At 44.0% G+C, this 12,809-nt stretch overlaps 1 protein-coding gene across 3 annotated transcripts in view; it reads left to right on the top strand.

Moving 5' to 3' along the window:
- The window catches only part of LOC135642835 (probable importin subunit beta-4), a 17,542-nt gene continuing 4,733 nt past the window's right edge, over positions 1–12,809 (top strand). For 2 of the 3 annotated variants that reach the window (XM_065159293.1, XM_065159294.1), the window contains exons 1-8: positions 2–378; positions 1,485–1,617; positions 9,584–9,720; positions 9,838–9,883; positions 11,432–11,647; positions 11,725–12,228; positions 12,307–12,441; positions 12,532–12,747. In XM_065159293.1, the coding sequence (XP_065015365.1) occupies positions 104–378; positions 1,485–1,617; positions 9,584–9,720; positions 9,838–9,883; positions 11,432–11,647; positions 11,725–12,228; positions 12,307–12,441; positions 12,532–12,747 (1,662 nt within the window). In that variant the 5' untranslated portion in view covers positions 2–103. Of the gene's footprint in view, positions 379–1,484; positions 1,618–9,583; positions 9,721–9,837; positions 9,884–11,431; positions 11,648–11,724; positions 12,229–12,306; positions 12,442–12,531; positions 12,748–12,809 lie in introns of all 3 variants that reach the window. The other variant, XM_065159292.1, reaches the window with a different exon arrangement.

Genomic DNA, 12,809 nt, shown 5'->3' on the forward strand with positions numbered 1-12,809 from the left:
TTCTGTACTATATATATATGAGAACACCGCCATAGGGTTTCTCTCCCTGCGTTGTGGTTTGGTTCTCTGTTTTGTCGGCCGACACGTCGAAGGACGGAGGGAGATGGCGCAGTCGCTGGAGCTGTTGTTGATACAGTTCTTGATGCCGGACAACGACGCGCGGCGGCAGGCGGAGGAGCAGATAAAGCGGCTATCCAAGGACCCGGCGGTGGTGCCCGCCCTCGTCCATCACCTTCGCACCGCCAAGACCCCCAACGTTCGCCAGCTCGCCGCCGTCCTCCTCCGCAAGAAGATCACCGGCCACTGGGCCAAGCTCTCCCCGTCCCTCAAGCTCTCCGTCAAGCAGGCCCTCATCGACAGCATTACCCTTGAGCACAGGTTCCTCCATCGTCTCTGGCTCAATTCTTGAATCCTCCCTCCTTTATGCTTTTTCTTTGGTGATCAAGATTTGCTCATCAAGAACTCCGTGGTTCTTGGATACTAGAATTTTGCGGTTTCCTGAAATGGATTCATCGATGTACGTGCCGGTGCTTCTTGTTGTCCGCGAGGGTTTCGTGATCTTATCCTACTATGAAATATTACACAACTCCATTAGTTCTAGTTTCCGCAGGTCGTCCGGTAATTCATGTATATTTTTGCTGTAGTACGACCGTGGTTGTCGTTTGAATTGTTTAATTAAATTGTGATCGTGTAGTCTCATCTAATTTGATATGATTTAACCAATTTTGATTTGATATGATAGTAGCATTAAGTATAGTGTGAAATTTGCCTTGCGCTTTCTCACTGACCCTTCTTTGTTGCCTGCTTATTGGACTATCTTTTTATCAATTTGAAAGAGCAAAGGCTTGAACATATTGGACTTGTATATCATGGTTCCAAGTCTTGGGTGTTGGACATCTGTTGATCCTTATTCAGACCGGTTCTTACCGGTTTACTCGACACATGGTTCATTGGTATATGCCATTGTACCAGATGAGGAGGAGGAGGATAGGTACCACAGCCAGCTCCAAACAGTGGGAGTGTCATATCACATGTTTGAGGGGTGGGGGTGTGGTGACAGACAGAGGTGGGGTATCAAAGGTGTTCTTATTGGTAACTCTGATTTGGATCAGAACTGTACAAAACGGGCTCTCCGTTGGATCATTATTTACTACCTGTTTCATATTGGTCCCGGTCATTATTCAAACCCTGCTATACGTCACGACAGCCCACTCTCATTATTGTGATTCTGGCCTTATCCAACTATATGCTACTTGTTATATCTAAAGCTTACCACAGCGTATATATTGTTTTCTTTTGCATTTTTCCCTAGCAAATAGCATTCCTTAATCAATTTGAGTTTTTACAAGTTGAATGGTAGTCCATGTATATTTTTGTTGTCACTTAAAACCTTTGCTTTCCCTTGCTGTTTGTCATTTTAAGCATCAAATATAGTAATTATTGCCATGTGCATTTTTGCTCAAAGGATGTGGTGGTTTGTACAGCCCTCTTGTGAGGCGAGCAAGTGCCAATGTTGTGAGCATCATTGCCAAGTATGCTGTGCCAGCTGGAGAGTGGCCTGAATTGTTACCTTTTCTTTTCCAATGCAGTCAAAGTTCACAAGAGGACCATAGAGAAGTAAGTTCTCTTTTACACTGCTTCTTTTCCAAGTTAGAATTCTTGCATGTTTTTGCATAATCGTATATTGGCAACTGACTGATATAATTAGTGTAAAGAAAAATATTCTAATACCAGAAATGAAGCAACAGGAAATAAAGCAGTAGGTGATAAAAAGAGGTATTGAAATGGAGGAAGATATGTAAGGAGGAGCTAGAAGGAAAGAACTGCTGAAGAGTGATATGTTGAATTAGAGAAGATAAAGCGAGACAAAAAAACAAATTAGCATGTGTATTTGGCAGTTCAAGTATTTTAGTTGTGGATTAACACCTAGAATCTAAGCTATCTAATCTTATCATAATATTTAATGGTTGATTGTTGGACTGAGTGGAAGAGATTTTAGTAATAAGTAGTTATTTATATTTAGTGGTTTGATTGGAGTGGGTAGAAGGGATTTAGTAATAAACAGTCATGATTTTAGGAATAAATAAAGTTAGTCTGCTCTGTTCAAATAGAATTCCTTCAAACATAGTATTAACTTTGAAAAGTTGTAGTTGTAAGAAAAGGTATTGATGAATTTTTAATCTGCAATCTTGTGTAGAAAAATATTGACAGTATTGACTGCAATTCAAGTGGCAATTTTTATCAGATTCAATAAATTCTGTTCTCATGTGTAACAATCAATATGGCATGACAAGTAGTCTCAGAGAAAGAAACAGAGATGAGGCTGTGGTTTGCATGAGTTCATGCTGTAATTAATAATGTCAGTAATCAGTATAAAGGTTTCAGATGTAAAGTGAGGCAGTAGTATTTCAAAGACTGTTGAAACATGAAAACCTTACCCACATGCTAGAATTACCTTTGCTGTACGCAGACCCATGTTGTGCAGTGGACTGGCTGCTCTGTGCTGTTAGTGTATGCTGCAATATGTCAGTATTTATACGTGTTTGACAAAGGAGAATTGGAGGAAGAACTAAGGAGAAAAGGGAAAATAGAAAGGCACATCCTTGTTCCCATAGACCTCATCCCTGTCAGAAGTGGAAACTCGATGCCTGGCTTCTTAAGCCGTTGTGTCACGAACGGTTGTCGTGTGCCCGCAACAACTCTGTTCAACGAACCGTTCGTCGTTTGTGTTTACATGTACAGCTGCGTGGCAGCATGTTTTGGCTTGGTTTTATGTCCTTTTGCCTATAAAAATGTAAGTTCGAGCAAGTTTCAGCGCTATAGTACGTTCGCTCACCGAACTGAGCAAAACAACCCAAAACAGCTTCGTTTTTGCGTGCCACGGGCTGTTTTCTGCAGCTCGTTGCTGCACGCGAAACATCAGCCATCTCAGCACCCTGGAACCACCCTGGTGGCACCATGAGGGATGGAGTTTCGGTATAGTGTCGGGCATTGAACAACCTTTCGCAAGTTCGCACGTTACCTTGACGGGAACTTATTGTCGCGCCCGACACCCGGTGAGCAGCTGTTTGTGGACTTGCAGCTGTTCGTTCAACCTTCTAAAGTCCTTGTTTTCCTCCTCTCCCTTTTTTCTCTTGTGCATGCAAGGTGCTCGCTGAATTGCTTGTAAAGCTTCCTCTTTTCGCGAGACGTCGGGACTTGTCCGTCGCTCATTCTTCGAACTAATCAACTTTCTCTTTTACAGATCCTTCGGGGCTTGCGAGAGATTGCAAGTGGGCTGATCTTTGCGGATGCATATCACAAGGGCGAGGCGCGACTTAGGCAACGCAAGCTATGTTCGCGTCTTTGCCGCAATGGTGCCTCACGACTTAGGCAATTCCAGTTAAGTTCGTGACATTGTGGTATCAGAGCTGGCAAGCAATTCGAGCAAGCAACGAAGGAACTTCGCATTTTCACAATGGCAAAGCATCGTGGCGAATCAAGCAAGACGGGACAAGCCGGACTCTTGCCCCAAGTAGCTGTAGGTGGGCTGCAAGTGAATACTTGCTCTCATGTTGTTGGAGCCACTCAAGTGGAGCACGACAACGAACATAACGAGCGAGAAGTTGGTTACTCTTCGCGAGCGGAGGAGGCTCAATCTGGAGCGCCAACCGGGAAGAAGAGCCATAAGGAGAGACTCACAGCGGCGGAAATCCTCTTGGATGTTCTTGAAGCGAGCTTGGAGGAACTCTACCATGGCCAACGAAGGCTTGCTGGGGTAGAGAGCTCGCAAGAAGAAGCAGAGTTCCGGATCGATAAGGTTGAGGCCCTAGTTGACAGATTATCAGATGACACCAAAGACTCCGTGCAACACCTGCAGGAAGTCGTGGCGGAACTCACTTCCAGGATGACCATGCTCACGAGGGCCCTGAATGCGGGAGGAAGCAACACCCGCGTTGCACCGGCACAAAACTTAAGAGCACCCGAGCTGCATTGTTATGAAGGTGCCCGAGATGTCAAAGAGCTCGAGAATTTCCTGTTCGACATGGAACAATACTTTCAAGCTACGAGGCCTGATTTTGAAGAAACTAAACTTTCTATAGCAACCATGTATCTGAACGGAGATGCAAAACTTTGGTGGCGAACCCGTTGGGAGGAGATCCAACAAGGTCGGTGTCGAGTTGACACATAGGAGGACTTGAAGCGGGAGTTAAGAACTTAGTTTCTACTGGAGAACACAGAGTTCGTCGCAAGAAGGAAGTTGAGACAACTCTGCCAAAATACTTCAATTCGAGACTACATGAAGCAAATTTCTACGCTAATGCTGGACATACATGACATGTCCGAGAAGTATAAGCTGTTCAGCTTCCTCGATAGTTTGAAACCATAGGCTCAACAAGAACTACATCGAAGGAATGTCGCCGATGTGATCGGGGCAATTGCTGCCGCAGAAAGGCTCACCGTCTTTGTTTCCTATGAAGACCCAGGAAAAAGGAAACAATCTTCAGACAATCGCCCTCCAAAATATTCTCGAGGGAAGGAGCTCGGGGGGCGAACAAAGGAAGAAGAGTTCTTACAAAGGGCCATGCCCGAAAGGCAAGGCCCCGAAACCTGGCGGATGCTTCTTGTGCGGAGGGCCGCACATGGTAAGAGAGTGCCCACAAAAACAGGCACTCAATGCTTTAACAACTTTCATCCATCCCCCCCGATCGGACAAGGGCAAGGCTATCGCTCTTAGTTCGAGTAATTCTGAATCCAGCAACGACGGTGAGGAGTTGCAAGGACCCCGGATGGGAGCAATGCGTTTGTTGAACGCCATGTGGGGTCAAGTGAGGGAGAACACGAAGACAAGACTACAAAAAGCAGGAAGTGGCGGGCTGATGTACGTAGACATAAAGCTCAATGGCCAAACGACCCGTGTAATGGTGGACACGGGCGCTACCCACAACTTTATTGCCGATCGAGAAGCAAAGCGACTTGGGTTGATCTTGGAGAAGAGCCCAAGTCGAATGAAGGAGGTGAACTCGGAGGCCAAGCGAATCTCCGGGTTGGCAAAGGGAGTTCCCATCAAGATCGGAACATGGAACGGGAGCATAAACATGATGGCGATGCCACTGGACGACTTCCAAATGATTCTTGGAATGGAATTCATGCATGCGACGAAGTTGGTGCTAATGCCGTTCTTAAACTCCTTATGCATGATGGGAGGTGACGACCCCTGTGTGGTTCCCGTCTCTCGGAAAGGAACCAGGGAACCCCAACATATATCGGCATTATAACTGAAAAAAGGGGTATGAAAAGATGAACTAATATTCGTGGCTGCTATGAAGCTAGAGCCACTCGACGAGAAGGCCATTCATGAACTTGCTGTGCTGGCGAACGTCCTGAAGGAGTTCATGCATGTTATGCCACCCGAGTTGTCGATGACTCTACCGCCACGCAGAGGCGTGGATCACCACATCGAGTTGGAGCCAGGAGTGAAGTCTCCAGCGAGACAACCCTACTGCATGCCCCCTCTTGGTAGAGCTCAGAAAGCAGTTAGGTGAACTGATAAGCGGTGGTCTCATCCGCAGTTCTAAAGCACCATTCGGAGCTCCAGTTCTCTTCCAGAAGAAACAAGATGGGAGCCTCCGACTATGCGTCGATTATCGAACCCTCAACAAAGTGATGGTGAAGAACAAGTATCCCATCCCGCTCATCGCGGATTTGTTAGACCAATTGGGCAAAGCCAAGTATTTCTCAAAACTCGATCTTCGGTCGGGGTATTAGTAGGTGCATATTGCTGAAGGTGACGAAGCGAAGACTACCTGTGTGACCAGGTATGAAGCGTCTGAGTTCTTGGTGATGCCTTTCGGCTTACCCAATGCTTCAGCCACGTTTTGCAGTCCCATGAACCAGCTATTCAAAGAGTATTTGGATAAGTTCGTGGTCGTCTACAGTCAAATGCTCGAAGAGCATGTCAAGCACCTTCGGACAATTTTCAAGGTTCTTAGGGAGAACACTTTATTCGTAAAAAAGGAGAAATGATACTTTGCTCAAATGGAGATCTTATTCTTAGGGCATCGAATCGGTGATGGCTCTATTCGGATGGACAAATCGAAGGTGCAAGCAGTTGCGGAATGGCGAACCCGAAAGAAGGTGCCAGAGTTGAGATCCTTGGTTTCGTCAATTACTATCGACGCTTCATAGCGGGGTATTCGAAGCGTGCAACTCCACTAACGGAGTTGCTGAAGGAGCAACCTTGGAGGTGGTATGATAAATGTGAAATTGCATTATAAGATCTGAAGGTTGCTGTGTTGGAAGAACCAGTGCTTAAATTGCCAGACTATGGGGAGTCCTTCGAAGTCTATACAGATGCTTCAAACTTCGTTATTAGGGGAGTACTCATGCAGGAGGGTCATCCGATGACCTACGAGAGCCGCAAACTCAACGAGACCGAGCGGCGATATCCAGTGCATGAGAATGAAATGGCAGCGATGATCCACTTTCTACGAGTTTGGCGACACTACCTTCTTGGATCGCGATTTATGTTAAGGATAGACAACATCGCTTTGAGCTATTTTCAAACTCAGAAGAAACTCTCCCCAAAGCAAGCACGACGACAGGACTTCCTGGCTGAGTTTGATATGACAATGGAGTACAAGCTCGGAAAGGCAAATGTCATGGCCGACGCATTGAGTCGGAAAGTGGAGCGTGTGAATGCCGTACAATTGGAGGGCAGAGGCCAAGCAAGTCAATTGCACTCCAACTTCCTTTCCAGGATCAGGGATGCTCTGTACAGTGATCCCCAAGCAGTAACCCTGATGCAGCTCATTAAAGAAGGCAAGACACGATGGTTTTGGGTTCAGGAGGGACTCGTTTACACCAAAGGGAATATGGTTTATGTTCTTCGAGTGGACAATCTGAGGCGTGAATTCTTAAGAAAGTGTTACGATTCCCTTTGGGCGGGACACCCAGGCATTCACAGAACCTTGGCTCTCGTGGAGAGGGCCTTCTACTTGCCGAAGATGGGGACTGATGTAGAGGAATATGTTCGAACGTGCATCACTTGCCAACAAGACAAGGTGGAGCAGCAGAAGTCGGTGGGACTGTTGGAGTCGTTGTCCGTACCAAAAAGGCAGTGGGAGAGCATTTCCTTGGATTTCATATCTAGCTTGCCAGCAGTAGGGAGACTCGGATCGATACTCGTGGTGGTCGATCGATTTTTAAAGTATGCAACTTTCATTGCTGCTCCCCTACACTGTTCAGCAGAGGAGGCGACCAAGCTGATGATGAAGGATGTGGTGAAGTATTGGGGAGTCCCGCACAATATCATCAGTGATCGAGACGCTCAGTTCCTAGGACGATTATGGACCGAGCTATTCAAATTGTTGGGGTCAAAGTTATACTTCTCCACAAGCCTCCACCCCCAGACGGATGGCCAGATCGAAAGGATAAACTTGCTCCTAGAGCAATATCTTCGGCACTACGTGAGTGCCAACCAACGAGATTGAGTGAAGTTGTTGGACATTGCCCAATTCTCCTACAACTTGCAACGGAGCTCTGCGTCCAACAAGAGCTCCTTCGAGATCATTACAGGGCAACAACCGTCAACTCCTCATACCATGGTAATCGGGTATACTGGGAGTAGTCCGTCAGCCTACCACTTCGCAAAGGAGTGGCACCGAAATGCAGATATTGCGCGAGCTTACTTGGAGAAGGCAGCAAAAAGAATGAAGAAGTGGGCAGACTTGGGAAGGCGACCGCAAGAGTTAAAGATCGTTTGGTGTTGGTCAAGCTCTAACCAGCATCACTCCAATTCTTTAGGAACAAAGTACACAAAGGATTGGTGCGCAAGTATGAAGGACCCTTCTCAATTATCAACAGGGTGGGTAACGTCTCCTACAAGTTGCAGCTGCCGGCGTGGTTCAAAATTCACAATGTTCTTAACGCCATCAACTTGAAATCCTACCACTCGGATCCGTAAGATACTTCCCGAAGTGTTCCAACTCGGCTACCCCCCACCAGAGCCTCCTATGAGAAGCGAGTTGAAATCATTTTAGCGGACCGCAAAATAAAGCTACCCACTGGAGCTGAGCAGACCAAGTATTTGGTGAAGTGGCGAAAGCTTCCTCGAACTGAAGCTAGTTGGGAGCCTGAAGACGCCCTACGACATGAAGAAGCAATCATCAACAACTATCAACAAGCGTCGACGAGGGCGTCGACAGTTTGAGTGGGGGAGAATATCACGAATGGTCGTCGCGCGCCCGCAACAACTCTGTTCAACGAACCGTTCGTCGTTTGTGTTTACATGTACAGCTGCGTGGCAACATGTTTTGGCTTGGTTTTATGTCCTTTTGCTTGTAAAAATGGAAGTTCGAACAAGTTGCAGTGCTACAGTGCGACCGCTCACCGAATCAAGCAAAACAGCTCCGTTTTTGCGTGCCACAGGCTGTTTTCTGCAGGCCGTTGCTGCACGCGAAACGTCAGTCGTCTTAGCCTCCTGGAACCACCCGGGTGGCACCATGGGGGATGAGGCTTCGGTATAGTGTTGGGCGTTGAACAACCTTTCGCAAGTTCGCACGTTACCTTGACGGGAACTTGTTGTCGCGCCCGGCACTCGGTGAGCAGCTGTTTGTGGACTTGCAGCTATTCGTTCAACCTTCTAAAGTCCTTGTTTTCCTCCTCTCCCTCTTTTCTTTTGTGCACGCAAGGTGCTCGTTGAATTGCTTGTAAAGCTTCTCCTTTTCGAGAGACGTCGGGACTTGTTCGTCGCTCGTTCTTTGAACTAATCAACTTTCTCTTTTACAGGTCCTTCGGGACCTGCGAGAGGTTGCAAGTGGGCTGATCTTTGCGGACGCATATCACAAGGGCTAGGCACGACTTAGGCAACGCAAGCTAAGTTCGTGTCTTTGCCGCAATGGTGCCTCACGACTTAGGCAATTCCAGCTAAGTCCGTGACAGTTGGTTGCATGTGTGATGATCATATTGCTGTCAACTGTGGAAACATTGGCACTGATCTTTAGTTATAACATTTTGACTAGTTCGGTGACTGAACCATGTTATCCTGAAACCAAACAAAAAAAAAGTGATTTGTGGACTGGTACGAGCCAACCATATAACTAGTACAGTGCCAGTATTTCTTGCTCAAAAGCAACTAATAGAGTCTCGATTCTCACATTTCTGTGTCTGGTATTCTTTGTTTCAGTGACTTTAGCTTCATGTTTTCTGAATGCTTAAACATTGCACTAAAGATGTGCCTTTGACTATGATGCACTAAAGGATTTGTTTATTTATCTCACCATATGAATATACTGTTTTGAATTTGAAATGGTCTCGGTGGCTGACCTTCTGGTTTAAGACTAGACCTTGTTTTTTGACAATTTCAGTGTCATCTACCTGTTGTTCTCATTATTGCATTTCAGTAAAATTGGCTGACACCATTTGACAGCAACAATAGCAGTCTTAAAACCAGATTATGGTATCCCGATCAATTTTATGGATTTGTGTGTTGCATCCAGATGTTCTGTTGAGCTATTGATTGTTTTCTTTTCTGTGATTGCATTGAATGATTCGTCTAATTTTTGAAGGGTTATGCTTATCCATTCTTCTGGCATTCTGCTAGGTGGCCCTGATCCTTTTCAGCTCTTTAACTGAAACAATTGGGCCGACATTTCAATCCCATTTGGCAGATCTTCAGCCTATTCTGCTTAAATGCCTGCAAGATGAGACAAGCACTCGTGTTAGAGTTGCTGCTCTGAAGTATGTATTGTGCTGTATATGAATACGTATGTCCTGTTTTTGTAGAAGTGTCTTCTGTGTGACTTATATCATGATTTGTATGGGCATCAATCTGACCCATCTTCGTTAATCTGGCAGGGCTGTTGGATCTTTTATAGAGTTTATCAATGATGGTGCAAATGTAGTAAGTTTGTTGACCATTCCATTCTATTTTCCTGTTTCATATGCTGTTTCATCTATAGAAACTGTTGGGATTCCGTTAATATTATGGTCTAGTCTAATCTGTTATTATTATTATTATTATTTTGCAAACATGTAAAATGCTAGTCTTTAACATCTAGGTAAACCATGTTTTTGACCCCTTTGTTTTCATGATAAATTATGCTTGAAAAGGTACTAAACTAAAACATAAATTGAGCAAGTTGTGGAGCAAAATATTCTCCCTCTCTTGCCAAATTAGCTTTTCATATTTTCACAGTTGTTCCTTCCTTACTAAGGGATTTGGGTCATAATCTAGAAGCTGACATTAATCTCTAGCTGGTTGTTTTGTCAAGAAAGTTATAGCTTGTAATAGAATATCATGGTCTCAATCATGGTTCACCTTACTGGTCTGTATCGCTGTCCAGATCAGCCATCGATACAGTATGTACCGATGTACCGAGTGTATCGCTCATACCGATCCCTTGTTGGACTGGTATGTATTGCCCATACTGAGCGGTATATCGTGGAATGGAGAACCTTAGTCTCAATGAGAAACATCCTAGCTTTGCTGTCAAGATTACTTAAGGAGTTATTTTTTGATTGCATGATGACTTGTACATCAATCCAAATCCTAGCTTATACCTGATGTGGAACTATAGTGTCTCACACTCTTTTCACTTCAAATCTTGATGTCCTTTTAAAATCATTCGCATCAGGGAGAGCATGTTGTCACATATAACTGTAGTTATGGATCTGCAATTGCTCATAGCTTATGCCTACTAAGTGCTCATATTTGCACTTTCGGTATTTCAGTATCAAATTTTATATTATAAGTGCTAGTTACCAGCAATGAGTTAACAAAAAAAAGAATCAGGACGAAAAGGAAAAGCGATCTTTTAAGCACAAGACATTTGAATGACTGTTTTCAACAAAAACGGGATACATATACGCCCATAAAAGAGTTGTTAGTTCATGCATTTTCAAATTTGACCTTGTCAACCCGTCTTATTTTTCTCACTTATTTTTGGAGATAATAATATGCTTTTGCATGAAGGTCCCAAATTAGGATCACCCTAGGAACTAATATTGAACTCTCGTTGCTTGTATTATAAAGCATGTGCCAATGCAGTAACAGATATCAGGGAAATGACGTATCATGTTATACTCTATATGAAAGCTCCCATAGCTTATGATTTTGACTCAAACAATGACTTGATGAATAATAAAAGGGTTTTACCTTGTTTGTTATTGTGGGTTGCTTGTCATTTGGAAACTGAAAAGTTTGCAGCTTCTGATCATGTTCTTAAGAATCATTAAAAGAGGGGCCAAGTATGTTAATTTGATAAAGATTTCAGTATTTAGTTCGTTGATAGGTTTATCTTGACCCAATGGACTATTTATCTTGAACTCCCATTTGGAACCTGTTGCATTATGTTACACTTGTTTAGGTTCTACTAGCTGCAGAGAAACCAAAGTTCATTGTTTGTTAATTTAAAATTGGTCAAAATTTTGTTCTGCCACTGTTTTGCAGGTAAAGTTATTTCGAGATTTTATTCCAAGTGTCTTAAATGTGTCAAGGCAATGCCTTGCTAATGGCGAGGAAGATGTCGCCTCTATTGCTTTTGAAATATTTGATGAGCTCATTGAATCTCCTGCTCCACTTCTTGGGGATTCTGTGAGGTCCATAGTGCAATTTTCTCTTGAAGTTTGTTCAAGCAACAATTTGGACTTGAACATACGACACCAGGTTTGACTGATCCACATGTTGAACATTTAGTATCTTTATGCAGATCATTTGTGAGTTCAATCTATTGGTAATTCCAGGCAATTCAGATAATTTCATGGTTGGCAAAATTCAAGGCTTCTTTCCTAAAGAAGCACAAGTTGGTTGTACCTATTCTCCAAGTTATGTGTCCTCTCCTTACAGAAACTGCCGATGGAGATGATGATTCTGATCTTGCTGCTGATCGAGCTGCTGCAGAGGTTATTGATACGATGGCCATAAATATACCTAAGCAAGTGTTTCCACCAATTTTTGAATTTGCTTCATTGAACTTCCATCATACTAATCCCAAGTTCCGGGAGGCTTCCGTCACATCGTTAGGTGTTGTTTCTGAGGGTTGTTTTGAGATGTTAAAAGAAAAGTTAGAACATGTTTTACACATTGTTTTGGGAGCATTAAAGGATCAAGAACAAATGGTAAGAGGAGCTGCATCATTTGCATTGGGCCAGTTTGCCGAACATCTGCAGCCTGAGATTTTGTCTCACTATGAAAGTGTGCTTCCCTGTATTCTGAATGCTCTAGAGGATCCGTCAGATGAAGTAAAGGTAACATGTCTGCAAGCTGTGGCAACGTGACATGCTATATCAGTATGACATCAAGTTCTCATGTTTTCTGGTTTGCAGGAAAAGTCATACTACGCACTTGCAGCATTTTGTGAAGACATGGAAGAAGAAATTCTTCCTTATTTGGATCCTCTAATGGGGAGATTAGTCATTTCTCTACAAAACAGTCCTCGAAATCTACAAGAGACATGCATGGTCTTCCCCTAATTCATTATTTTTGGAATATTAACATATTAAGATTACATTGTAAATTGAGATATTTTGTGCTTCATATTCTTACTGCAGTCTGCAATTGGTTCGGTAGCATCTGCTGCCGAGGAGGCTTTTATTCCATATGCAGAGAAAGTTCTTGATCTAATGAAAAATTTTATGGTGCTGACAAATGATGAGGACTTGAGAGCACGTGCCAGAGCGACTGAATTAGTTGGAATAGTTGCAATGGCAGTTGGTCGAACAAGAATGGAACCCATACTACCTCCTTTCATCGAGGCTGCACTTGCTGTGAGTTATTGATGCAAAGTTTTCAGTATTTTCTTTTATGTTCACCCCAGGTTCAAGGCTTA

Source organism: Musa acuminata, chromosome BXJ3-7 (assembly GCF_036884655.1).
Source record: "Musa acuminata AAA Group cultivar baxijiao chromosome BXJ3-7, Cavendish_Baxijiao_AAA, whole genome shotgun sequence".
NCBI classification, from domain to species: domain Eukaryota; kingdom Viridiplantae; phylum Streptophyta; class Magnoliopsida; order Zingiberales; family Musaceae; genus Musa; species Musa acuminata.